The following is a 27,566-nucleotide window of genomic DNA, read 5'->3' as shown; positions in this document are numbered from 1 at the left end:
TCTTCTCCTTGCCCTCTTGCTGTAGAACCAGTCCTTCCTTGGACTGACTTTAGTGGTGGAGATGTGGTGGTTCCAGCAAGAGGTGGCTTTGCCAGGTAGGTGGCCTTCCAGTCTATGCTGCTTTCCAGTGCCATTCAGGCTATTGCCCCTGCGTCCCTGTCCTACAGGCTACTCTCCTCTGACCTAACCTGCTTGCCTTCCTGGGGGGACCTCTTCAGTACAGTGAAGCCCCACTTTCAGGAGAGGGCAGCACGGCAAGGTGATCCCAAATGCATTCTTTGTCCCCCTGTCCTTCCCAGCTCACCGCCTCCAACCACGTCAGTAACTTTACGGTCAATTACAATGTCACGGTGGAGATGATGAATAAGATGAAGAACCTGACTGTGTTGGGTGTCCTGCCAGTCCTCCCTCAGAACAGCACCGTGGAGCTTACAGCAAGAGTTCAGGTTGATTCAGCTGTGGATGCTATGTTCCTGTGAGTCCTTTGCAAGTTGCCTGAACTTGGGATCTTACTGTGCATAGCTTACCAGCCTTGCCTGCACTATTTCTCTTCCCAGGGCCAGCTGATGTCAGATGGCCCATTTCCCACTGCTGTCTAGTTGATTTGAAATCCCTGCAAGTGTGGTTCAGTCACACTGGCTGGGACCTATAGTTCAGGCTGAAATGCTTTTCTTCTAAAGGATTGCCACGTTGCTTTAATATTGGGTTCCTCCTCTTCTTACCAGTGCTATACTCTCACAGCAACAATTCTGCCGCATTGGGCACAGCTGCTGCTTTGATACTTGGCATTATGTTTCCTATGGCTTTTCTGAAAACCCCAGCCCTGAGCCTGAAAGACAGCCCTAGACCAGGCCAGGGTTCCTCTGGGATTTCCATGATTCTCCTGTTGTGCAGTGTAACATGGTTTGCATGTTTCTCCAGGTGGGATTTTGGAGATGGTGTCCAGGAGACGTACCTGTTCAGACCTCCCTACAACAAGTCTTTCCTTGTTCCTGATCCCAGTGTCCATGAGGTTGTAATTGAGCACAATGTTTCACACATCTATCAAGACCCAGGTATGCTCAGGACGGTTCTTTGGGGAAGAAGGGACTCAGATATTTTTGTTGTGAGGGGGTTACAAGGCACCTTTCGATAAAACAATGGCTTGAAATTCATTGTCTCATTCCTGAGCAAACAGCCAGAGTGACTGGAATTCTCCAGCAATTGCCGTCCTGTATAACTCTAGGAGAAGTTTGTCCACGCTGTAAGAAGCAGGTCCACCTCACACAGTCCCCTTCTTGTGCAGTCTCAGCAGATAGATCAGTGGCAGGCGAGCTCTGTGCTGATGGGAGGAGGGGTAGGGAGCAGGAAGGGGGTCTGTTTTGTGAGCAAACAGAAAGAAAATCTTTTCTCTGTATCTGTCGGACTAGTTTCTTACTTGGTGTTTGGTCCTCACATGCATGGCCTGGTTGTAATTCCTGCTTTCCTGGACCGGAGGAGGGAAGCCCAGGGGGTGCGCAGTGCAGGAGCAGTCCCCTGCCACGCTCCCCACGCTGCTGCAGCACTGAGGAAGCTGTTGCACAAGCATGTTCTCACAACAGGTTTTCTTCTGCTCTCTTCCTACGCAGGCGAATATGCCCTGGTGGTTCTCGTGTCAAACCAGTTTGAGAACCTCACTCACTTGACCCCAGTTCACATCCACAGTTATCTGATCGATGTGAAGGTGGAAGTAGAAGAGGATGTTTTAGTTGTGAGCCGTCCAGTCACCTTCAGAGCCAGTCCATTGCCGTCTCCTTACGGCGTCGTGTACACCTGGGACTTCGGGGACGGGTCCTCACTGTTCACAGAGAGCCAGTCTACGGTGACGTACAGCTACTCCAGAAGAGGGGTATACAACATCACCGTGACAGCGAACAATACCATAAGCAGTGTGGAGACAGTTGAGTGCTACCAAGTGTTTGAAGAGATAACTGGGCTCCATGTTTGGGCAGATGAGGCAGCAGAGCTGGGAGCGTCTGTGACCCTTAATGCCTCAGTGCAGTCGGGGGACAGTATCACCTGGATATTCGATATGGGGGACGGGACGGTGCTGAGGAGTCAGGTGCCAGTGGTAGAACACGTGTACGTAAAGGACATCAACTGTACTGTGAACGTGACAGCTGTGAATCTTGTGAACTCTGTCTCCCAAACTGTGCCTGTTCGGATATTTGTCCTGGAAGTACTCAAAATAGAGCCTACTTCTTGCATCCTTGAGCACCCAGATGTGCAGCTCACTGCGTATGTGACGGGGAATCCTGATGAATACATCTTTGATTGGACTTTTGGAGATGGCTCGTCCAATGTGACAATCAGTGGGGACCCTGTGGTGATGCACAACTTCACCCGAAGTGGGACATTCCCCCTCTCCCTGACTCTCTCAAGCAGGTTTAACAAGGCTCACTATTTCACCAGCGTCTGTGTGGAGCCAGAGATCGTCAACGTTACCCTCCTCCCTTCCAAGCAGTTTGTGAGGCTTGGTGAAGAGAGCACCTTCCAGGTCAGTGCCGTGCCTCTCTACCAGTACCGCTACCGCTGGGATTTCGGGAACAATGAGTCCACTAGATCGAGTGGGACTGAAGTGACTTACACCTACAAGAATACAGGGGTCTTCCTGGTCACGGTGACCGTCTCCAACAATGTCTCTTTCAACAATGACACAGCGTTTGTGGAAGTCCAGGAACCTGTTGGGGTAGCGAAGATTGAATATAATGGGACAAGTGTTCTGGAGCTGAACCAGATCTATCTGTTCTCTGCCAGCATGAACGGAACCAAAGTGAGTTACTGTTGGGACTTTGGAGATGGCACTACCCAGCCTGGCCAAATCGCTACCCACTCCTACAACAACACGGGCCATTACACTATTAGTGTGATGGGCCAGAATGATGTGAGCTTTAATGAGACCGTCATCGATGTCACAGTGAAACGTCGGCTCCATGGGCTGACCATCAATGCCAGCAGGACAGTGGTGCCATTAAATGGTTCGGTGAGTTTTGTAGCCACGCTTGTAGCTGGCAGCGCCATCCGCTACTCATGGATCCTCTGTGACCGGTGCACTCCTATCCAAGGCTCTTCCACAATTTCCTACACTTTCCGGTCCGTGGGCACATTCAACGTCATTGTGACAGCAGAGAACAAGATCAGCTCGTTGCAGGACAGCATCTACGTCTATGTCCTGGAGCAGATTGAAGGCCTGCAGGTGGCTAGCAGTGACCTCGTGGAGGACATCTATTTCCCAACTAACAAAACACTCCATTTGCAGGCAGTGGTGAGAGAGGGAACAAACATTTCTTACAGCTGGGTCGCCCAAAGGGATGGCAATGCTCTGCAGACCTTCACCGGGAAAACCTTCTCCTTGAGCATCCTAGAAGCTGGAAACTACACTGTTTATCTGAAAGCCACTAATATGCTGGGATGCGCAACTGCTAACAGGACACTGGAGTTCGTTGAAAGCATTGGTCTTTTAAAGCCTTATGCCTTCCCCAACCCAGTTGCTATTAATGCCTCTGTTAACATAAGTACCACCATAACCAGTGGCACTGGCATCACATATGTCTGGTACCTAGAGGATGGCTTCTCTCCTGTTACCGCTGAACCCTTTATTGTACACTCCTTCCAAAGCCCTGGAGTGATAGAGGTTGTCATCGGAGCAGAAAACAAGCTGGATTCAACCAATGCAACAATTTATATCTGTGTAGAGGAGGTCATAGAGGGGCTGAGTATAGGCACTGCAGAACTGGACTGTAGGTATGTCTCATCAGGCTCCACGGTGGTCTTTGAGGGGGAGCTGCAGAAAGGGACTGAAGTGACATGGCTTTGGGAGGTGCCAAATGGCACGTTGACGGGCCAGTCCGTGGCAGTCATGTTCCCCACAGCAGGGTTTTACACAGTCTATCTGAATGCATCGAATGACATCAGCTGGGCTCTGGCCAGCAGGAATATCTCAGTGCTGGACAGGATTCAAGGACTGGAAGTTCTTGCCAGCAAGAAGGTGGTGGAGCCAGGGGAACAGGTCACCTTTGTGATCAGGATGTTGTCGGGTACCTCTGTGAGTTACTTGGTGAGCATAAGTGGGGACTACTCTGTGGTGCTCAACGGGTCCAAGTACACGCACGAGTTCACCAAGAGCGGTGATTATTTGGTGACCGTGACAGTGCAGAACCAAATCAGTATCGCACATGCCCAGGTGCTCATCTCTGTCCTGGAGGCCATCCACGATGTCAGGCTGCTGAACTGCTGTGAGGAAGGCATACCCACGGGCACAGAGAAGAGCTTCAGTGCCCAGGTGGGAAGCGGCTCCCGTGTATCATTCTCCTGGCAGTTCTCCCTCTGGAAAGAGCGAGGTCGATCCGTGGTTACTGTGGCAGGAGAGAGTGTTTCCTACACTCCAGAAGCTGCAGGGCTGCTTGAGATTCACCTCAATGCCTTCAATGACTTGGGAGGTATCAATATCACAAGAACCATCCAGGTCCAAGACCCAATAGTCCAAGTCTTCCTCACTGCCTCCAATGCCTTTGTCAACAGGACAGCACTGTTTGAAGCAGCAGTGGTGCCCAGCAGCAGGAGTGTTGAGTTCCTGTGGACCTTTGGGGATGGCTCTTCCACTCAAATGACCAGGGTTGCAGTGGCCAACTATTCTTACCTGAGCCCTGGGGATTACCTGGTGGAGGTGAATGCCACCAACCTCATCAGCTTCTTCATAGCCCACCTCACTGTCACTGTCAAAGTCCTGGAGTGTGAGGAGCCAGAGGTGGAGTTAGCCTTGCCCCCTCAAGTAGTCATGAAGCGGTCCCAGAGGAACTACCTAGAGGCACAGATTGACCTCCGAGGATGCATCAAGTACCAGACGGAGCACCTATGGGAGATCTACCGAGCGCCCAGCTGCATGAACTTGGATGACTCCAGCAGGATCCGTCTGCCAAACGTTGATGTGAACAGGCCTCAGTTAGTTATACCGAAGCTTGCCCTGGAAGTTGGGAACTATTGCTTCATCTTTATTGTCTCCTTTGGAGATACCCCACTGTCCAAAAGCATCTTTGCCAATGTAACTGTGATACCAAGTAAGCTGGTCCCAATCATTGATGGGGGGTCATACCGCGTATGGTCCAACACTCAAGACTTAATCTTGGATGGGGAGAAATCCTATGACCCGAACTTGGATGATGGTGAACAGACTCCGTTGTTATACGATTGGTCTTGTACATTCTCCTCCAAGGTAAGAGCTGTTTTCCACAGCCAGAGAGGGTGATTATTTGGGAGCTCCAACTGCACGTCAGCTCCACTACAAACGTGTCTGGGTTGAAATGGTGTTGAGGGCAGCTTTTGTGAGCGTCTTGAACAAAGCTGCTCCAGAAGGAGGGTTGCAAAGGTTTCCCGGTTCCCAGCTCGGGATGGTGGTACAGAAGTTGCTGTGGAGAGTTGTGCAGCGCAGCCTGCTGCAGCCCGGTGCTGCGCAGCGTCCCTGGGCAGGGCACTGGAAGCGGAGGCATTCACGTTGCTGCTTCCTTTCTATTTGGCCTCTGGTTCACAGATTCAGTGTAGCTGCTTCCATAACCTGAAGGCATTACAGAGCTGCTGGGTGCAGTCTGGGGGGCTGAGGGCTCTGGTCCCTCTCCCGTTAACGGTTAAATGTCTCTAATTTCAGCAGGGGCCAAAGTTAGACTTCGGAGGAGTCAAGTGACCACAAGTCATGGTCGCTATGGTCAGTGGCAGGTCACTGTCCTCACACACTGAAATGGTCTGACCCTACAGTGATAGAGGGGTAAGGGAGGACTGCCCTTCAAATTCTTAGGGGAGATCCACCTCAGGAACAGTTTTTGTTTGAATGTGGGATTCTTTTTCGTGTAAAAAGTCATTGTTTTCTATCTTTACCTCAAAATAGAAAGGTACGGAGTGTGTGTGGATTAGACTTTTGAGTTTAATGTGAGCTTTTTGTGTTGCTTGGCAATGTTTATAAGCTATTTAATGAAGAATTAATTGCTATAAAATAAGAATGTGAAGCTCAGATGAAATACAGGAGTATTCCAAGGACTGCTTACTAACCTGAAGAACAGGATAATGTGCTTTATTGTCCACACACCACCCCGTTTCTCCCACCCCAGCGGTGGCATTGCACAGTAAGATCTGTAACAGTGACTTTGTGTGGACCTAAATGTTTTGGCTGTGGACTAACCCGATGTGCACCCATACCAAGGAGGGTTTGAAAGTTCTTTTCTCCTTGCAAGCAGAGCTCGGCTGCAGGGTGCTCTCTGAATTTCAGTGCCAAGGAAGGAATTGTCACAATTTCCAAAGCTGTATTAGAAGCAGATGTGGAGTATACATTCGACCTCACCGTCAGGAAGGAGGGTATGAGTCCCGAGGCAACAAATCAAACCGTACGTACCACAGACAACTGTCGCTTTCTGTCCTTCTGTGCCTGTTGCTGGACACAGCCGAGCTGGAAGTCCCCGGCCCTTTTTCTAAGGAAGTTTCTAGAGGAGAGCGCTGCTGGCTCAGGACCGTGCCCAGCCACGGGAGAGTCCCCAGGCTGCGTCCCCTGGCCCGGTCCGAGTGCTGGTGCCAGTTCAGCTGGAGATACCACTACCTGCCTGCACCAGCCAGCAAGGGAAAGCAGGGGAAGCAGATTCTAGGGCATCACTGGGGCTCCATAACCGATCCAGGTCATTGGCAGGAACAGACACTGGTGTTTCCGTGATACATTCATCTTACGCTGCCTTGGGCAGCACTGTTTGCTTGTCCTGCCAAGTCCTTTTAGCTTCTTCCTTCCTTTAGACTTCGCGTTAGTCCCTCTCTGTGCAGAGGCTGCGTTAGTGACCCAGCCCTGGACGGTACTGGCCACCGTTCCTGGAACTGAGAGTCTGCGACCGCAGATCTGCCCTAGGAGGACAGCAAAGGAGCCCGTGGTCAGTAGCTCTTCCACCACTGTGTGCAGTCCCGGGCTCTTCCCTGACTTTTGCCCAGAGAGAGCTTCCTGAGAGCTGGTATTTAATTTAACTGTCAACAGTTCCTCTCTTCTCTGTTTCCGAATTTTGTTAAGGGAGGATTTTTTTAAGTGCATGTTGTTTATGTCAAATTAAGCCTAGCGCTGAATGCATCTGCAGTCCGACAGCAGTTATGGTTTATGTCAGAAACATTCATCGTGGTGCGTTTGGCAATTAGAGATATAGTTAGTCTGAAAGTGGAAACTCTTACTGCCTGGGTTTTAAACCAAAGCTGGAGGATAAAAAGAAAAAAAATTAAATTGATAGTCTTTCAAGGACATTCCGTACTATCTGGTTTCCATGCATGAGCACAAAACAATGATTCCAGTGTCGCAGGAAATTTGCAAATACTGTAGGAATGAATGAAGCTTCAACGTGCTCCGGCTTAGTGCTGTGGAATATTTATCCTCTTTTAAAAGTCTGCCATATTAAACAATGTCTTCATTACTGTCTGTCTTTGAATTCAGAATATTCATTATGCCAGGGCAGAGGGCTCTGTCAAATGCTGGACAACCCCATTTCCTAGGGGATTAAAGGAATTTAGACAAAGTACAGGGGTCAGAGCTCAATAGCCGTTGTGTCTGAGCCACCGGTGCTTCTAAAGCTCTCCTCTCTCCGAGTGCTTTGCCGGGGAGGTGTGGTAGATCTTGAGATGTGAGCTAAAAGCCTGGAATAATGTGCTGCTCTCTGGGAAGGGTGGTTCTTCCAGGCTGCAGAGCGAAATGGATTTGATGCACAGTAGAAGCTGTGTTTTCTGGCTATTTTTATCATCATTCCTTTCTTTCAGGGACATAGGTAGCGTCAGAAATGGTGATGGTTCTGCACAGGCAGTGCGCCCAAGGGTCAGGTCCTGAAACGTGGCACGCGGTTCTAGTGCAGGCTCTGCAGATCAGAGCAGGGATGGGGGAGACAGCGGGACTGTGCCCTGGCTTTGCACAGGGCAGCACATCCTCAGTAAACCCAGGCTCCCTGGCTCGCCCTGAGCCCTCTGTTACTGTGGACTGTAAATGCTTCCCGTTTAGCAATCTTCCAAGTCGAGGACAGGGACACACTCCCGTGTCCGCGACAGATCTGCTGTGACCCCACCGGGTCAGGCACTCCCCAGCTGCAGAGGCAGGACCAAGAGTTTTGCCCACAGAAGACAAAGGAGAGCTGCAGTTGCTTCCCGGGGCAGGTGCTCACCAGATGTTTGGTCCGTGCTGTAATGGAGGCTTTCCTCCTCCCAGTTAGACGGCTCCTCTTTTCCAAACTCTAACACGCATCCCGTTTTTGTAGGGCTAACAGCTGTCCTGAGATGGTCGGCACAGCAAAGTGCTTCAGTTAGCATCTTCCCCACCCGACAGCACAGGCAGGACTTGCTGGGAATTCAGCACAGGGTACCAGAGGGACATTTTGGAAGCGATTTATGTTGTTAAAAAGTGTAAATAAAGTAAATCCAGAATTACCTGGATTGGCCCAGCTTGGCATAGGGTGGCTCTTGAAAATCAGTGGCAGAAGAACTAGCCAGTGTAAGAAAAGTGGTGTAGCTTAAGTCTGACCTGAAATCCTTTGGAAATCCCTTTCTGCTGTTTCCTTAGCACAGACTGGGCTGGTGCAGAGCAATTCCTGCTTGCAGAACCAGGTGCTGGGATGTCTACTTCCCTGTTCGATGTCTGTATTTTTGTCTCAGATCTTCTGATGGAGCCTCTTGCTTCCCCAGGTCTTCATCAAGAGGGGGGGAGTTCCTATCGTGTCCCTGGAGTGTGTTTCCTGCAAGGCTCAGTCTGTCTATGAAGTTAGCAAGAGCTCCTACGTCTACCTGGAGGGGACCTGCCAGAACTGTCACAACGACTCCAAGCTTGGGGTAAAGTGATCAGCAACGCTGGTCTTTGCTTCACCTTTGGTGGACTTCAGGGAGAAGGGGAGAGTCAGAGAGGACAGGCTGGAAAGAGCTGTGTGAGAAATAAAATCCTGGACCTAAACTGCCATAGAGACAAGGACGGGAAACAAGCTCTGACCGTAAATGCAGTGGCAGGCTGGGTCTGGCTGTGGGGATGAAGAAGGCTGGCTGATACTGGTCTCTTCATCACAGCCCCTGGAACTGGCTGCAGGACTGGCTTGCAGAGTCAGAAGTTTAAAACAGGCCTTGCACAGAGCTTGCCTCCTGTGACATGGGCTCCCCCGTGCCGTGCTGTGTCTCGGCAGCATGGAGGAGGCTAGGAGAGCCTGTGAAGCAGGTTCCCCATGTCCTGTAACCACTGGACCCCCTGTGAGATGTCCAGAGCTTTCCTTTGCCCTGGGTTGTGCCTGCAGGCTGTGGGACACGTGGCCTGTCCTCCATCAGTGTGATGACCTACCCAAGGGCAAGGCCTTGCTGGGTCATTTTCAGTACCAGCTCTTTTCACACAAAAGCCCCTTTTTTCCTAGAAGAGGTTTGTAGAGTGTTTTCTTCTCCCTGCTGATTGGCATTTTGCCCATTATTCTGGTGGCTCAAGCAGAGGTTGTTCAGCCTCTTCTGATCCCCCAAGTCCCTCATGCCCTCCTCTAATTAGAGATTCCACATCTCTGCAACCTGTTGAATGAAGCAGGTCTCAGAAGTGGAAGTCCCGTTGCGAGAGCTAGTCTGTATTGCTCCCAGCAAGCCCAGCATGTACTTGCATGGCATTTTCTGGCTGGCTATCTCACTGTCCCTCTTGTTATCGCAATTGTACTTTTGTGCTATTAACAGTAACCATCCAGGACACGTTCAGCTTGAAGCATATAAAACATGGTATCCCGTGGAGACTCCACCAGTACTTAATTTATTTCCTGTGTTTTGTATTCTGTATTATGAAATACTCTGTCAGAGGGTGATGTAATCCCAGAGACTAAAGTAGATCTCACAGTGGAAATATTCCCACCAGACATTTTGGAAAGGTTCCAGTTCTTGTTGCTGTAGCACACAAGACTGAAGCTGAATTATCAACTGCAAATTTGGCAGACGCTCCCACTAGAAATCTGTTACTTTTTATAAGAGACTCAATCTGAAAACATTTTAAGGACATAACTTCAGATTTAAACAAAACCTCTCCTGTCTTTCCCCTCTTCATCTCTGTAGAGGTGGGCAGCACACAGCTTTAAAAACAAGTCTCTCATCCTGGACAAAAAAACTACCTCCACTGGCGACACGGGAATGAACCTGGTCTTGAGGCAAGGGGCACTGAAGGATGGGGAGGGATATACTTTTACCCTTCACATCACAGACCTCACAACAGGGGAGGAAGGATTCGCCTCCATCGATCTGCTCCCAAACCAGCCGCCCGTTGGAGGATCCTGCCAGCTGTCTCCCAAAGGACCCCTCAGGGCGCTGATGGCAAAGGTGCACTTCGAGTGTGCAGGTGAGAGCGTACGGACAGCGGCGCTGGGCACCTGCCAGCCCTCTCTGCTCCTCATGGGCAAAGGTTTCTCATCAGCAGTGCGTTACCAGCTGCCCTTCTTCCCACAGATGTTTTCTTTACCCCGAGCTCCCACCCCAGGACACTGTTGGCCAGGGCTGAGTTCCAAAGCGGATCTTTCCAGTTCTGATCCCCAAAGCAGCTCCAAATTATGGAGCTCTAAAACTCATGGTAGCAGGCAGGCACTTTTTAAAATCCTAATCCGTGTAGTTGAATGGCGATATCCAGGCCAGGACAGTACTTGCAGGACACTGGTATTTCAGTGCAGGAAAAAGAAGATAGGTGCCCAAAACTGAGTCACACATGTGGGAAGAGGCAAAAGACAAAGCACTGGGGCCTTCTCTGCCATGTGGGCTGGATGTTCCCGTCAGCCGGTACCTTCTCAACCAGCTGCAGAGACAGCAACAACGAGTCTAGCTTTGGAAAAGTGGCCTGGCGGACGTCCTGTAGCCTTGGGCCAAGGAATAAGGGCCTCTGAAAACTATATTTCCCCAAATGATTAGTGTTAGAGATTAATGCTGTCTGTGTACAAATGCTGGGAAGCCACGCTGCAGAGGAGATGATGAATTCTGCTGGTTCTGGGGTGGCTGGTCACCAAAGCCCAGCTTAAGCTGGGAGAGAAGCAGAAGTGTATTCAGCATGATATGGTTGTAACTTTGGTATGTTTTGAGCTACCAGAATAATTATGAAATCAATACTTCTCTGGAGTGGTGGGAATTTTAGCTCTTAGTGATTGTTTTTAAGCTGAAGTGAAACACTGGTCCATGTCCAGTGCCCTGGCAGAGCCAGCACCTTCACTGGTGCTCACTGGCAAACGCTCAGTGAATTTCCCAACTGCCTGCTCCCACAAGATTCCCCGTAATTCCTGGGAGCTCTAAGGAAACCTTTGGGCAGGTTTTATCCTCGACTCAGTTGTTCCTGAGATGTTGAACTGCCTGAGGGCTCCGCTGAACCTCTGTCTAATGTCAGGCTTTGCAGGGCTTGTACAGAAGCTGTGGCCTTGGGTCAGTGCTGTTCCCAGCCCCAACAGAGTTATTCCCATTGGTATTTTGCTCATGAACTCTTCACAAATCCCTTTAGAGGTTACAGGACCCAAACACCTAGGCAGAAACCCCTGAACGTCAGCAGAATTCGAAGAGGGTCAGAGCTTTACATTGCAGGCCCTGGAGACATCCCTCCAGCCCGGCGGAGTCCTTAAGCCTTCCTCTAATGGTGGGGACAACCTGTCCTCTGCCAGAGCAGGGTGACCCTTTGCTGGGGACAGCAGTAAGGGGAGATGCCGTGCTGAAGGGCTGAGCGGGGTGGGACACACCAGGGGAGGGAAGGGGCACTGCCAGGCAGTGCCAGCTCTGGCGGACGGGCTGGGCTTCGGGATGGTGGCTGCAGCCCCCCCATGCCCTTGCCCCGTCAGACCCCCTGCTCGGGTTTGTTTTGCAGGCTGGCGAGACACGGAGGACGCGGAGGGCCCGCTGGTGTACATCCTCCTGGCATCCCGCCGCAGGGCCGGGCACTACGACGAGTTCTGCGTGTACAAGGGCAGCCGTGCCGAGCACAGCGCCTTCCTGCCCCCGGGCTTTCACGAGAGCGGCTTCGTGGTGTCCGTGTCAGTCCTTGTCCAGGACCAGCTGGGAGCGACCGTGGTGGCCATTAACCGGTAAGACCCACCGCTCGCAGGCTGGGCTTACACGGCAGCGCCAGCGCCCAGCCGAGGCTCCTGAATCACGGTCTTATGGCTTGACCACTGGCACCTTGACCAAGCCACTTACGGCTTGACCAAGGGCTCGGCAGATCCTGGGTGAAACGTTTCCCTCCTGGAAGAGGCTGTGGCAGGAAGGCGAGGGGAGGCTCAGCAGAAATGCAATACAGAGAATTCCAGTCTTTGTGGGTCATCGCTTACGGGGGAGACTTTCCCCTAAGTTAGTGCTTTCCTGACCACCTCCTTAATTCCCTGGTGACACGCTGCTTTGGAGGCATGATGTCACTTTCTCAGAAGATCTCTATGCTCTGTGCTCTGCCACCTTCTCTGCATCAGGAGCCCTCCAAAGGGAGTTGGCAGCAGCAAGCTGTGGTGCTGCGGGTGGCCTGGTGTCCCGCTGCCGAGAGCCAGGGAGGTCTCAGGTAGCCAAGGTGGAGAGCACGTGCATTTGAATAGGGTGGAAGGGGTTGCAGCTCGAGTCTCGGCAGGCCCAGTACTGTGAAAGCCCAGTTACCCCTCTGCAAACTGGTTTCCAGTGTGCTCCATGCAGGCCACAAGTGCCCACAGGTAGCAGCATCCTGAGCTGGTCTCTGCTGTCTGACCGAGCTGTATGACTGCTCCTTCTCGAGGCTGATTTGCAACTCCCCGCACTGCACATGCGGTCCCGGCCTCCCAGGCTGGAGCGCAGGGTCCTGCAGTGCCTGCGGAGGAGGATCTGTGTCCCAGCTGTTCCCCAGACCCTGGGAACGATGCCAAAAGCAGTGCAGCTCCTCCCAGCACACCGACCCTGTTTTTGAGTGCTCTTTATGCTCCATCAGACTAAACCTGGATTTTCTCCTCTGGGTTCAATGCACCCATGTGCATCCTCCACCTGCAGCTTTGCAGAGCTGGACCAGGGAGGAACCAGGCTTCAGGTCCATGATGTTCCTACATACAGCTGGTGCAAACTGGGCACCAAGGCAGGCGTCAATAATGCTGTCTTTGTGGTTTAATCACCTGCCTCCCCCCTCATCTTCCTTCCCAGCTGAAGGGCGGGTTGTGCCCCCTTCCCCCAGCCCCGTGTGATAGTCTGCCCTTAACCCAAATGCCTCTTTCCCTTGGCAGCTCCATGGAAATCAGCTTACCCGAGGGGTTCCCCAGCCTCTCCCACTGGCTCTACAATCAAACTGACACCGTGCTCCAGGGCTTGGTGAAACAAGGGGACCCTCAACAGGTCATTGAGTACTCTCTGGCCCTCATCACCATCTTAAATGAGGTAAAGCAGCACTCTCTGCCCAAGAGGGGCCTCCAGAAGGCCTTGCAATCGCCAGCAATGTTCTTTGGCCAGGTTTTGTACAGCGATGTAGGGAAATGACTAATGCTACAGTTTTTCATGTAAATCAGCGTACGTGCATGCTGGGAGCTGGACTGGAGCTATTTTCATGCATCAAAAAGAGTAACAAGCTCCAGACACACAATGACCATAGGAAGCAGAGGGGCTGCAAAATAAAACAGAGGTCCCAGAGAAGACAGTGGCCTGGGTGTCTCCTATGCAGCCTGCTTTTTTGCCCTCATATTCAGATAGTTTTTACGCTTTACTGCCAACCTCAAGTCTAAACACTGAATTTAGAAACAGAAATCTTAGCCCAAATTCCCCCACCTCCTTCATGCTTCCCCTGAGCCAGCCACCCCACTCCAACTCAGCAGGACTGGAAACTCCCTGTAGCTGCTCAGGTGCTGCTCGGGGTGCTAAGGAGACCTCCTTGTTCTGACTGCTGAGCTAGTGCAGCTAGAAAGATCTTCTGGCCGCATACGAGGCTCTTAATCCACAGTGCAGGAGCATCATCCTCCTGGCAGCGGTCACTTTCACGCCTACCTAAAGTAGGGCCCAGTCCCTCCATGTGCATCTCTATAGGCAGGGCAGGAATTGTGGTCTCTGCTCATGCTTTCCTCCCCGATAAGAGCCTGCTGCACGCCTGGAAGCCAGGCAGGGGCGATCCCCCTGAGCACAGGCACTGTGCTTGGCTGGATAAGGACTGGACACTGGTGTACTACTTTGCTGTCAAGTGCAAGGCTGTTAAGGTAATTGCTTGGAGCGCAAAAGTGAAATTGAGGAAGTTCTGCTGAAAAACCAGCTCATTAGATCACCCCCTGGGGAAGAGCACAGGCAGGGAGATACAGAGCACGGAGAAGAGGTGACTTCAGCACAGCTCGACATCCTCTGGAACAACCTGATACATTTCCTCACTCTACTTGCTTTTCTGCCCCCCCAGTACGAGCGGTCCATGCTTCTGGAACCTGAGACTGGGAATGAATTTGAACTCCGGACCTGGACTCGCAACAATATCACAGAAACCCTGAACTCGCTGAACGTGAACACAGTTGATGATATCCAGCAGATCTCAGCTGCCTTGGCGCAGTGCACGGTATGTTCCCCATCACCACCTCCAGCCTCCTGCTCTTCCAGGCACAGCTTAGATGCTCTTCAATTCTTGTTCTGCTTCCCTGTCTCTCTCTCCCGCACACATACCACGCAGGGAGGACAGGTAGCACTTGTTGATATCATTAGGTTTTCTGTGGTGATGTCCTAAGCGGTGTCAGCTCTGCCCCTCGCCATGCCACCAATCTAGCAGGCGTGGATAAGGTCATGTATTCATGTGCTGGAAGACAGCACCTAAGAACTCTGTGTTTCTTCTCTGGTACCAGCCCTGGTGTGGAGCTTGCTAGCAAGTAGGTTCCTTCACTTGCAGATGGAGACTGTGGGAGAGCCCTCAGCAGACTGGAGAAGCACTGGAATAAATTTCTGGGGGAGTTGCAGAATCTCCAAGGACAGGCTGGACTCCCATCAGGAGTAATACAAGTAGAGCCGGACCTCTCTTGAGCCAGGGGACAGCGCCAAGGACTGACGTTCCTTCCAGCTCTATTCCTACCATACAAGATTAGAAACACTGCTCTGCTCCACTGCTGACTGGAAGCGCTCTGTTCCCCAGCCAGCTTGCAGTTTCAGCTCCCCCGTGCTGGGGCTGCTGCCTGGTGGATTTAGGAGTGGCTTTATGTGTTTTGTCAGATGGGCAAAGGGAAGAGAGCCCAGTTATATAATGTACTTGGGGTTTGGTGGTCAGCCAGTCGGCTCTGGCATGCTCTTCCTCCCCGCCCTCCCAAATCTTTGCTTTCAGGACTGCAGTCAGGTACCCTGGCCTTGGCTGCGAGTCGCCTCCCCAACCAGGTCACCAACCTCGCTCAGTGGGAAGAGGCTGTCCTTGAAATGATGGACAGACTACTGCATCCCACCCACAGAGTCCCCATTCTGTTGCTCCTTTCTCTGCTTCAGAGCTCTGTAAACCTCAAAAATCACTTCTTTCTGTTCATCTTTGTTCAGGGGTTTGGGGTTCGGCACATCCCATTCCGATGCTGGATTGGTTTGTTTCTGTCTCTCCCACGTGTTCTTGCCTTGCGACTTGATCTCGCTGTAGAAGCTTAGGTCTAGAAATAGAATTTTTGTTCCATGGGAAAAGCTGACGTACCAGGATTAGTTTGTGCTCTGGATTGGAATGAAAAGCTTAGAAAAACAGTAATCTAGAATTTCCCAAGTGGCTGAGACTAGCGCGGAGTTCACACATTTCCTTTCCTGTAGAAGTGTCAATCAGTGCTGATACTTTTTTGATTTTACCTACAGGGGAGAGGAAAGATCAGAATGAATTTCTCCTGGAGGGGAAAAAAAGAACCTCAGTCTTCTTAGTAGATTCTCCTTCCTAAGCAGTAGCTCCTTGGGTGGTTCCTCCCAATACCCCTTTTTCTTCCCCACCTCCCTGATACCTGACTCTGCCTGGTGGACTCCGATTTACACAGTATGTCCTCGCTTCTCATAGCTTACAAATAAAAGCAGAAAAGGGGGAATTCTAGACCTGCAGATGCTGTTTTGATTCTTCACCAAAACATATGGCGAATCACGTCTGAATCCTATGATGATTAAAAGAAAAAAGATGAATAAGAGCTAGGAACGGGGTTGTGGTAACAGCTTCCATGTGTTGCCTCAGTCCCTCCCATCCAGCCCTTGAGAGTGCGGGGAGCTCCAGGCCATGGCTAGAACATTCTGTTTCTTGGACACATCTGGGAGCAGAGGGAGGGACATCCATCATGCCTGAGTGGCAGGATCCCTCCCACAACTTTCAGGAGTATTTGGACACTAGAATGGATTCGGTTAGGGCTAAATCTTGCTTCCATTGAAGATAGCGGAGTGGATGGAGGAATCCTATCCAGCTCCTTCTGGTTGATTGCTGTAGGAATAGTGCGTGGCCCCAAAGGGGTGCTCATGAGATGCAACAGCAGGAGACGTGCTTGGTCCTTACAAGTGAACTCCAGGGAACAGGAATATGCTGCCCTTTATTGCTCTTTCCAACCCTAATGCATCCTCCATCAGACTCCAGGCGTCCCTGCCTGTACGCTGGCAGATTGTAACATGAGGGGAGGTGGATGAAGAGTCTTGGAGACACCAACAACTTCTTGGCATCTCAGTGTGAGCAGAGCAGCCGTGGTCTCTGCACTCACCTCCTGGGTGTTTGAACAACTGTGCTCAGGTCTTTGCAGGACTGAGCCAGCTGAACTTGCCCACAGCTGCCTTCGTCTTTCCCTGGGGTGTTCCTACTGAATTGAACCGTGTTTCCCTTTGCAGGTGGTGAGCAAAGAGCTGGTTTGCAAGTCATGCCTGACAAGGACCTTGAACAAGCTGGAGACCATGATGACCATTCTGCAAGGGGAAATGACCCAGGGCACCGTGACACCAACTGGTATCGCTGACAACATCCTCAACATCACAGGTCAGTTTTGTTCCTGCAGGAAGGGGTGACATTGGACCAGGTGCTGCTGAGGGCACAGGTCTCCCTGCACAGGGTGCTGGGCAGAAGTAGAAGCTTCACAGGCTTTCTCCTGTACCATTAGGGGTTTGGCTCATGCCTTTTCAAGCTGTTAGGGAAATTGCGTCTAACATCTGCAGTGTGGCACCCCAGTACTTTCTTCTCCCTGCACTTTTCCCAGGGTTGTCCTGGCTTTGGCAGCTGTCTCTGCGGACATTTAAATATGACAGTTGTTAATAAACTCACTAATACTTCAGGGAATTTTCTTTGTAGTAAACAATGAGTAACAGCTATGGCTTCCAGATGCTTGCCTTTCTGGTTGCAATCTGAGGAGGTTGCCAAACTTCACTGGGGCACCTATGAACACTGTGCGGAAATTCCCACCTGGTTACCCTGGGAGGAAGCAGAGGCACCTTCTTTGCACTCCTTGTTACGTATTTCTGAGTGTTCTGCACTTTATAGTGCAAAAACTTAGTAACATGTTTGCTTTATCCATTCTTTCCCTGTTTCCCAGTCTGCTGTTCTAGTCACTTCACAGGAGAAAAATAAAGCCTGTTGTGATTAAATATGCACCACCAAACTTTGTAAATTAGCCGAGAGCCTGCAGGAATTGCTGACAACTCTATTTTTAGCTATGGGCTACTGAACACTTCCAGTGTGGAAGGTCATGTGCACAGTGTAGAGTTACAGGGAGAAGACAGTAAGGAAAGACTTGTCTGATTGTTTTGGGAAGGTGTCAAATGTTATCTAGACTGTAGCAGTTATCTAGGCTACTTACCACTTCCTCTGTTTGCCCCTTTATTTCTCTCCTGGCAGGTGACCTGATTCACCTTGTCAATACGGTTTCACAAGAATCCAAGCCCCAGGAACTGCTTTCTGATTCCCACAATTTGCTGCTAGCTCCCAAAGCCTACAACCTGTCTTCCAGCCTGATGCGCATCCTCATGAAGTCTAGAGTGCTGAACGAAGAGCCCCTTGAGCTGGTGGGAGGAGAAATTAAGGCCACAGGCAAGCGGTCTGATCCCTTTAACTTGCTTTGCTACGAAAACACACCAAACTGCCAGTTCTCCATCCCCCAGGCATTCAACACCACCCTTTCCAACCTGACAGATGTCATTCAAGTCATGTTCCAAGTGGACTCCAATCCTTTCCCTTTTGGTTACATCAGCAACTACACCGTGTCCACAAAGGTCGCCTCCATGGAGTTTCAGACACACAACGGGGTGCAGATCCCCATTGGGAGCCTGGACTCAGAGAAAGCCATCACCGTAATGGTGTCAAACAACACAGATGCTGACAATCTCTCTGCTGGCACTGAAGTCATCGAGGCAAGAACATCTGTGAACCTAATTGTGACTATGGAGAGCAACAACAGAGAAGCAGGACTGCACTTCCAGCTCACTTACAGAGTCCTGAACGGTAGCGCAGACAGATCCAACTCTGTGCTCTTTGCTGTTTCTTTCCGTGGGAGAGAAGGGCTGGGTGTTGCAGCAGATGAGAGCTGTGTCAAGAGATAACGGGTGTGGGAGGGGATGTCAGGTGTAGCCAGCAAGTTCCACACTGCATGGTTGAGGTTCCAGCTGTCACAAGCATTATCCGGTCCCCAGTGTGATCCTTGCTTGTGGATTCTGGCACTGAGAAGCCTTTTGCTTTTTCCAGCCCTTCTGTTGAGCCACATTAGCACTGGCGGGAGTTTGTCCTGACTCTCTCTTGGTCAGGTACAATGGTATGCAGAGTCTTTTGCTCAGGGATCCTCTGAACTGCAGACGGAGAGAGTGCAATCTGGAAAAGCATCTCTCCTGACTTTCTGCATTCCTGATACTCCTCCCTGAACATCCACTGCTGGCAGGAGGCTTGTGGTCGATCTCTCCCTGGTGTTTATAAAGTACTTTCTGTTTTTTCTCCCCCTCCCCACGCAGATCACTACATTGCAAGTGAGCCTGAGCCCTTCATCATGGCTTATCTCCATCATGAACCAGAGCCCAACGAGCACAACTGCACTGCCTCTAAGAAAATTGGCCTGGATGCCCTGGCTGGAAGTGACCACAAGCTCTATACCTTCTTCACCTCACCGAGGTAAGAGAAGCCTCCCTGGTAATCCCTGTCACCCACAGGCTGTCCTGTGGATGTATGTGAGGGATGCTCAGGGCCTTGCCATGGTTTATACCAGGCTGCTTTGCAGGGCTGGTGCTCTTGTAGCTATCCACGGTGCTCCTCTGTCCTCGGAGGAGACAGCTCTCCGGGGCAGGCAACTGCACGCTGCCATTCCTACACCCCAGCATTGGCACTCCCTCCTTCCCAGACGTCTGCTGCTGCTGGTGCAAAAGCAGCTCAGTGCTCTGTGATTTGCCTTTCTGATCCAGGTAGAGGAGGGTTCCCCTTTTTAGAGCTGTAAATCACATTCCCTGTATCATGACCCTCACCCAGGGCCTCTCCTGCTGATGAGTCTCCCCCCTGCTGCCCTTTTCTCTGCTCACTTGCCTGATACCTGCTGTAGTCTGTTTGTCTGTTGCTTGTTCAGACTTGCATCCTCTGTGCACCAGTGATCCCAGAGCTGCCCACCTTTACCAGGACTCTTTCGCCAAGGGGCTCACACTGCCCTTTGCAGATTCAGGGCTTGCCCCATGCAGCTCATGAAACCATTTCCCGGAGCAAAGCACCACGCGTTAGCCTAGTTCCTGAACTGCAGTGCAACCTTCACAAAAGCACCTCCATCCTCAGAGCTCATCTTCCCAACATGTGACTGGAGGAGAAAGCAGGTTCCCTCGTGGGCTCCCATCCACCCTGCTTGCCTGCTGCTTGGAGCATGCCGGGACTCATTAAGTGCTGCTGTTGTGCTGTTGGGGTTTGCAGCAAAGGTCTCTTCTTTTTATCAGAGCAGTCATTCTTGTAACTTCAGTTCTGACTTGCTGCCTTGCCCGGGAGCGTGTGTTCATGCCTCCTGTTATTTACGAGCCATTCCTAGGCTGAGAAGAAAAGACAGGCAGCTTGGGAATAGGTGGGGCAAGAGTGGAGCCACTGTTGTGTAAGTTGACACAGCTTCCATGGCTTTTGGTAACAGGATGCTCAAAGAGGGATTAATCATCATAAGGAGCAAATCTGCTCCCAGCCTAGAATCGTAGAGTTGCTATGGAAGTGTCGCGTGGGTCAGTGGGACACGGGGAAGGGCGGGTGGGAGAGCTGTGCAAGGCTGCCAGCACAAAGAAGAGGATGTGCAACATAGTGCTCCAGGTGCTGAAATAATACAAAGATAAAGAATTGAAGTGGTCTGTAGAACCCCAGAATTTCTGCTCAGCCAAAGGGCGGTGTAAATTACACCACGTTCACTGGGCTTTTCCTCCTCATTGTGTGCTTACCTGTCCCTGCAGCAGGGTGCCCTCCGTGGGCACACATCCATCAGAACGGGGTTTGTATCCCTTCAGCGGGCGGGTTAATAATGTCTCCTTGCTGTCTTTCCCTTCTCCAGAACGGATGACATCATCCAGAAATACTACTTCAACATCACAAACCATTTCAGCTGGTCCCCGGTGGAGGTGACTCTGGGGCTGTACACCTCCCTCTGCCAGTACTTCAGCGAGCAGGAGAAACGGTGGAAGACAGAAGGCATCATCCCGCTGGAAGAGACCAGGCCAGACCAGGCTGTGTGCTTAACCCAGCACCTCACCGCCTTTGGGGCCAGTCTGTTTGTCCCCCCGAACTCTGTCCAGTTCATCTTTCCTGTGAGTAAAACACAGCAGAGGCTGTGGCAGCATTGTCACAGGCTGAGCAGATTGTTGTCACTCAGAGGAAAGCCTTGGGCTCCCATCGGCTTCACGTTCAAGCTGGGTCAGGGCTGAGCTGTGCCCAGCTGGCGACCAGCACCAGTTCCTGAGAGCCTGTGGGAGCAGCACATGGGCACAGCTCACAGAGGGGCTCTGTCCTCTGATCGTGAATCCTGGCTGCTGCTGCTAAAACCAGACCTTGCAGATGGCTTTATTCTCTATTCTGGACACCTCGCAGTGTGTTCACCTCGTAGTGAGATGCCAAATGCTGTCACCCAGCACTGTTTTATCCCAGCGAGCTTGCACCTGCCAGCTGCTCCCTGTCTCCCAGGGGCGGTCAGGCTTTTTCTAGCTGCCGGCGTGACGTAAGTGGGAGCAGAGAGCTCGCGGCAGCTGCTACAGCAGCTTCACCCGGCTGCTGCAGTCGCTCCGCAGGGCTGTGAGCGCACAGTCTGCGCAGGGACAGGTCTCTATTTGCATGTGGTATCATGTGTGTGAATGATGATTAAGGCCAGGAAGGAGGCAGCATGACTCCTCGGGAATGGGGGGTCCTCCTGGGGAAGGAGGGTGCCTTGCAACATATTTCTTTTCTTTTAGGCTCCAGGCCCAGGTCTCAACTACATCGTTCTGCTGACATGTGCCGTCTGCTTTGTGACCTACTCAGTGGCTGCACTGATCGTGCACAAGCTGGACACGATTGACATTAACCGAGTGGGGGTGATTCCCTTCTGCGGGAAGAACGGGCTGTACAAATACGAGATCCTGGTGAAAACTGGCTGGGGCAGAGGATCAGGTTAGCCCATAGTCTACTCCTGTGCTTGATTCCTAGGGTGACATCTGTGTAGTTCCCCTGAGACCTCACCTCAGCCCATCATGCACCAAATGTTCCCCTGCAGGGCCCAGAGCTGAGCTGGTGTTTGGAGCAGCCCTGAGCAGACAGTTCAGGGCTTCCCACAGCATTCTCAGTTTTTATTGTGTGATGATGGGCAGGTCAAGAGCTGTGGAGAAGAGCGTGCTGCCCCACCGCTTGCTGTTGGGGTGGGATAAGCAACTGCTGCTGGAAGGAACCACCCAGTATAGAAATACCTTCACCCTGCTTTCCCTGACTGGGCTGTGGTTGCAGAACAGCCAAGAGGCAGCGATTGTTCCTTACTTCTGGCCCTCTCCTGCAGAAGCATCCAGACCTTGTGGGGCCTTTAGATGGACCATTTTGCTGTCTTCCAGTATCCATCACTTTGTTCTGCCATCTGAATCTTTCCCAGCGGCATGAAGGCAGAAGGCTTGGCTTTCTGATCTGGGACTGGGTTTGTAGCTAGAGCTGCCAGAAACATCATCCTGGACTTGGAAATCTGGGCGGTTGGGTTGTGGAAGCTTTAAGCAAGGACAGAGGTGGAGTGCCACCGTGTCACTGCCAGAAACATGCTCCCATTGATCTCAGTGTAACCACTGGTTTCACTGGCAGCGGCTTCCTCCTGAAGCCACCCCAAGAACCATCCACCAAGGAGCAGGTGGACCAAGGAGCATCTGGCAACTGGCACCAGAGAGAAGTCAAAGAAAACAAGTCTTTCTACTGCTTGGTGGAAAAAACATCCAGAATAAACATCTCCTCCCATTAGGGTGTTAGCAAGGCAAGGAATGTCAGATTCAGTCCCCTCCAAAGAGGAGAACCATGAGCATGCCAAGGTCCATGCGCCAGGCCAATCTGAGCAGCTGCCCTCCAGGCTGTGTGTAACAGTACTCCTGGGTGTGGGATGGCTGTTGAGCACGTTCCTTCCTCCCGAGTCTCCAGGTGGCCCCTCTGAAGGGCCATTGCATCTGGTACCAGGTCACTGGCGGGGAGACAGGGCTGGGGAACAGCTCCACCTTGGGTGGACTGCCCTAACTGAGCCCCGTTAACTCTGCCAGGTACCACGGCCCACGTGGGGATCGCCCTGTATGGCGTAGACAATAAAAGTGGTCACAGACACCTGGATGGAGAAAACGCCTTCCACCGCAACAGCCTCGACGTGTTTCAGATCGCAACAGAGCGGAGTCTGGGGAGCATCTGGCGCATCCGCATTTGGCACGACAATAAAGGTGAGACCTGAGCGGGTGTGCGGGCCTGAGGCAGCCGTCACACATCCCAGGTCAGAACCAGGCTCTGCTCCGCCTGGTGCCTGGGCCGGGAGAGAGGGACCTGGCCTACAGTCTGGACTATCCCTGATGGGAGACCATGGTGACCCACTGGCTTGGGGGAAGATTGCTGGGCGGGGGGACGTCAGGGGAAGTCTGCAGTCCTGTACACATACGATGCAGTGTGCCGTGACAGTGTCTGTAAACGTCCGCGCAGCCTAGGAGGTGACCTGGCTAAGCCAAGCCTTTCTCCTGGGGACTGTGCAATTCCCACCGATGAAGATAGCGTCACAGGGTAACTGCTGCTGTCCCACTGAGGGGCTCTTGTGTTGCCGCTCGGCTTTGCAGGTCCACGCAGGGAATGTCTGCCATGAAACACATTTCTTCATCTCTTAACTTTTAGGACTCAGCCCCTCTTGGTACCTGCAGCACGTCATAGTCCGGGACCTGCAAAGCAGCAAGAGCTACTTCTTCCTGGTGAACGACTGGCTGTCGGTTGAGAGCGAAGAGAACGATGGCATGGTGGAGAAGGAGGTTTATGCTGCCAGTGAGTGCTCAGCCCCTGGGGCGTGGGGCTGGGATGGCGGAGCAGCATGGCAGTTCTCATTGCATTGAGGAAAGGCCCGCAGCAGGAGACTGCAGAGAGGCCATAGAGCCTGCACACTGGCTCTTCCTCTCTGCATTGATGCCTTGCGCAGCCAAGTGCTCTGCTGGGTCCTTTGTGCTAGAGGACAAGGCATGGCAAGGACCCAGCTGTGCAGGAGGGACCATATAGATGCAGTGTGGATAGTTCCTTGCATATCAGTCTGCAAGGAGGGACCGTGGCAGGCCCAGCCGGGTCCCCTCTGTGGTGCAGTTGGCCCTGAGAGTCTCCCTCTTTTTGTGCTCAGGTGAGACAGAGCTGAGGAGCTTCTCCCGGATCTTCATAGCAGAGTTGCAGCGAGGTTTCTTCGAGAAGCACGTCTGGCTGTCCATGTGGGACCGCCCGCCTCGCAGCCGCTTCACCCGTGTCCAGAGAGCCACCTGCTGCTCCCTCCTCATCTTCCTCTTCCTCTGTGCCAATGCTGTGTGGTACGGCGTGGTGGGGAACGTACACCTCAGGTGCGCTGCGGCCCTTGGTGCTCTGGCCAGTCCCTTCCCTCCTCAGGGCCCCTCCCCTGCTTCTCATTACATAGGGCAGGACAGACCTTACGTCTGCTGCTTGTGGCCTTGACTCTGCCCTTCCTGCTCCAAAGAATCAGGACACGGATGACTAAGGACAACCTGATCAGCTTTCCCCCTTACCTGGTTTTGCTGTCATCTGTTAGCACAGCCCGTGCCCATTTCTTTCTCTGCACATCTGAAATACCTGGTTGTGCAATTTTGTCTCACTGCTTGCTTAGCTGACATCCCTGAGTGCTCCTGCTAACGCCCGTCTCTGATCTCTCTTGATTCTCTCCAGCAATGGGGCCGTTTCCAACCTGATCCCTGTTAATGTGGACACAGTGGCTGTTGGTCTGGTGTCCAGCGTGGTGGTCTACCCTCTCTACCTGGTCATTTTATTTCTCTTCCGGATGGCTCGTGGCAAGGTAATGAGGAGAAGTGGTTGCAGGCTGCCCAGATGGGTGTGGTGCCATCAGGTTTGCTCATCCACGGCTAGATTCTGCCCTTTGTGGTACATCACTTCTCCAGCTGGTCTCTGCACTTTCCCAGTTGTGCCTGTGCTGCCCTGCACCGTGGCCAGACCCTTGCCCTTAGCAAGTCTCTGCCTCCCTCTTGAGCTGGGAGCAGCCCCTGACCTTAGAGGGACAGACCACTGCCTGACAAGGCCCAGAGAGAGACCAAAAGGGCAGATTTTAAAAGCTGCTTAGCACTTACTCCCCTCTTGATTTCGGTACGTGATAGGTACCCAAATGCCGTTTAGAAGTAAGACCCTTTGCTGCATTGGCAGGAGCTTGAGAGACGCTCAGTGGAGCATTGCTAATGAAATGCCTACTCTGGGTACAAATTTAGCTGTCTGAGCAGAGCTGTGGTTAGGCAGCTGTGAAGGGATTAGCTGAGGATTTAATGACTAGTTAGACACAATTAGCAGCCCCGTTAAGTACTGCAGCCAGCTGCTCAGTGGCTGATGAGCAGCAAATGTGTCTGATATTTCTTGTTCCTGTAAGCACTCCCTGCTTCGAAGGAGGTTGCAAACTCGTGCAACCTGGCTTCCTGGGACCTTGTACCTGGGACAGCCTAGGTGGCACTGGGCTGTGGTACGTGTGGGTACGAGTGCCCAAGGTGCCTGGCAGGCAGTGGAGGATGTGCCTGTTCTCAGCCCTGCTGGGCAGGCCTGGGGTCGCCCGGCCCTGCCTGCACAAGCGTGGAGCTCCCCAGCAGAGTAGGGGGCTGATGGGAGCCCCTGAGCAGCAGGACTCTGAGCCACCGTGACATTGTCACCTCCATCCCTCCCTTTTCTGCTCAAGCCTCCCTGTCTCCTGCAGGTCTCCATCAACCACACCCTGACTCACTCAGACCAGCAGTCCTTGGAGATCGACAACTACCTGGACTCCTCAATCCTCGACAGCTCCTTCCCCACCTTCCCCGGGCTCCGGGCGGAGGTAACCTGCTTCCCACCCGAAAGCTGGACAGGCTGCACGGGTCTGTATGTCCCCTGCACGGTCACAGTGTCCATCCGTAGCTGTCAGTGCGAGAACTGATGCACTCAAGTGCCTCTGGCAAATACCGGTGATGGGGCAGAGCCACAGCCCTTCAGCTCTCCCCTGCATCTCGCCCGGGCCAGTCCCAGGACTGGGCACAAGCTGTCTCCAGCTGCTGCTCTGTGTCTGTGAGCATGGATCTTCCCAGCGTGCCTGGGCCTTACTCTGGAGGAGAGCAGGCTCCTGGAGGGGTGGACCCAGGGCTAATGGCAGCTCAGGCGCCAGGTTTCCAGTGACCCCTGATGTTAACAACCCGCTGTTTTAACCGGGCTCAAACCAGTGTCGTGTGCCTGAAATGCCTCTGCTTCCTCCACAGGCCTTCTCTGAGCAAACCAAAACAGATCTGTTCCTGGAGGACTCCAAAAGGTAAGTAGGTTTCTGGGGATGGAGCAAGTAGGAGTTTAGTGTAGTTTTCTGCTTTGGTAGACTGGGGTTGTGCTCCCACAGCTGTTTCCCTTCTAGACAGTCCTACGCACGAGCACAGTTGCTTTTCTCACGCTTCCCATTCCCCACACGTGCCTGTTCGCACCCCTTCCTCTGTTGTCCCGCAGCCTCGTGCGGTGGCCCTCCAGCGAGGCCCTGCTCAGCTGGCCAGACCTCCTCAGCGACCCCTCCATCATGGGCAACACCATCCAGAAGCTGAAGAGAGGCCGGGCCAGCCGCCACCTTGGACTCGAGGGCCCCTTGGCAACCGAGGAGGACAGCTTGTCGCTTGGCGTTCACCAGGGACAGCCTCGGTATTTCTCTGCCTCAGGTGGGTGTGTGAGTGGCATTGCTCTGTGCCAGGGTTTGAATGCCCCGGGGAAGTGCAGGAGGAGCAGTCTGGTCCCTAGGAGCCCTGGCTCAGCTCTGGGGAAGGCAGAGTAGCAGAGCCTGCCGCCATCACCACTGGCTTCAATTTGAAGGGCAGAGGAGGAGGGTCGTGTTTTCTTAATGGGGATTTCAATCTGGGAAAGCAGAAATCCTGATGTGGATCAGTCTGAAGTGAAGGGGTCACCACACTGCCAGCATGCTGGGAGCAAGGAGAGATGTGTTCCCATGGGATCTGAATGTTGGAAGCAACCAGCACTTGTTCACTGGTTGCAAAGCCACAGTGTGTCTCTGAACCTCTGTAAATGGCTGGAGAAAGAGAAGAACTTGGCCTCCTACACCAGCAGTTTCATGCTAGGCTCTGCAGTCAAGCTGGGGATAGGCAGGAGCTAGAAGACAGAGAGGAGGGGAGAGCTGTCCCATGGAGAAGGACCTCACCCTGGCCCTCCTCCTCCCCAGTTCCCCAAAGGCGGCTGAGCCTGAGCGGTGCAGAACCGTCCCTCGGTGCGGTGCTGTGTGCTGTGCTCCTGCCAATGCTGTTTGCACTCTCTCTTTCCCCAGATGAGGATCTGATCCGGCAGATCCTGGCAGATGGAGCTAGCGGCATCTCCCACTCCCAGGACCTAGGGCCGTACATGAGGGCTGAAACAGATCTGATCTCAGGCCTGTAAGTATTCGGGGGGCAGAGTCCCCCGCTGAGCCAGTGCCTCCTGTCCCTTGCCCTCCCACCCAACTCCGCAGCGGCCAGTATTGCGCCAGCCAGCTCTGCTGCACCCAGCTGCAGTGAGCTGAGCTGAGCTGGGTTCTGAGACATTGCAAACGCCTGGGACAGCCTTGTCATGAGTCACTATGTTCTTGCTGGCCGTGGTTCCTGCAGCCCCCACAGCCAGAGCTCCAGGAGGGCACTGCCACCCTTCCAGGAGCCACCTGGAATATCCCCTTAAAGCCCCAGCTGAAGATGTGTCTCCAGAGCTTTGCGGGCTGCTGACAAAGTGCCGGGACGCGGGTTCGCTTCATGGCACTGACGGGAGGGAGAAGGGGAGTTGAATCTCTGTAGTGTTACCGTGCTCAGAGCACCCTGCTTTGGGACCCTGACCACCACCCAGCCTGACAGCTCACCGCTGGGTAGCCAGTGCAAAGCGGCAGATCAAGGGAGGGGAAAGACTTTCAGCCCTCCTCCATGAGATGCAGAGCAGTGTCGGCGTGCCTTGGCAGCCTGGCTCTAGAAGGAAGCGCCAGCCTGCTTACCGCAGAGCCAGCAGCGGC

The 27,566-nt window shown here is 52.7% G+C and overlaps 1 protein-coding gene across 1 annotated transcript in view; it reads left to right on the top strand.

Moving 5' to 3' along the window:
• PKD1 (polycystin 1, transient receptor potential channel interacting) overlaps positions 1 to 27,566 on the top strand; it is a 56,111-nt gene that overhangs the window by 15,095 nt on the left and 13,450 nt on the right. Inside the window, exons 12-33 of the mRNA XM_075166057.1 lie at positions 300 to 475; positions 922 to 1,055; positions 1,608 to 5,230; positions 6,243 to 6,389; positions 8,695 to 8,838; positions 10,072 to 10,351; positions 11,846 to 12,062; positions 13,209 to 13,359; positions 14,357 to 14,509; positions 16,756 to 16,900; positions 17,753 to 18,355; positions 18,856 to 19,012; positions 20,403 to 20,655; positions 21,295 to 21,490; positions 22,603 to 22,773; positions 23,213 to 23,356; positions 23,700 to 23,910; positions 24,251 to 24,377; positions 25,275 to 25,391; positions 25,807 to 25,856; positions 26,042 to 26,244; positions 26,862 to 26,967. Of these exons, the coding sequence (XP_075022158.1) occupies positions 300 to 475; positions 922 to 1,055; positions 1,608 to 5,230; positions 6,243 to 6,389; positions 8,695 to 8,838; positions 10,072 to 10,351; positions 11,846 to 12,062; positions 13,209 to 13,359; positions 14,357 to 14,509; positions 16,756 to 16,900; positions 17,753 to 18,355; positions 18,856 to 19,012; positions 20,403 to 20,655; positions 21,295 to 21,490; positions 22,603 to 22,773; positions 23,213 to 23,356; positions 23,700 to 23,910; positions 24,251 to 24,377; positions 25,275 to 25,391; positions 25,807 to 25,856; positions 26,042 to 26,244; positions 26,862 to 26,967 (7,508 nt within the window). The remainder of the gene's footprint in view (positions 1 to 299; positions 476 to 921; positions 1,056 to 1,607; positions 5,231 to 6,242; positions 6,390 to 8,694; positions 8,839 to 10,071; positions 10,352 to 11,845; positions 12,063 to 13,208; positions 13,360 to 14,356; positions 14,510 to 16,755; positions 16,901 to 17,752; positions 18,356 to 18,855; positions 19,013 to 20,402; positions 20,656 to 21,294; positions 21,491 to 22,602; positions 22,774 to 23,212; positions 23,357 to 23,699; positions 23,911 to 24,250; positions 24,378 to 25,274; positions 25,392 to 25,806; positions 25,857 to 26,041; positions 26,245 to 26,861; positions 26,968 to 27,566) is intronic.

Source organism: Calonectris borealis, chromosome 16 (assembly GCF_964195595.1).
Source record: "Calonectris borealis chromosome 16, bCalBor7.hap1.2, whole genome shotgun sequence".
NCBI classification, from domain to species: domain Eukaryota; kingdom Metazoa; phylum Chordata; class Aves; order Procellariiformes; family Procellariidae; genus Calonectris; species Calonectris borealis.
The sequence above is the reverse complement of the archived record's forward strand: the minus strand, read 5'-3'. Positions and strand labels throughout refer to the sequence as shown.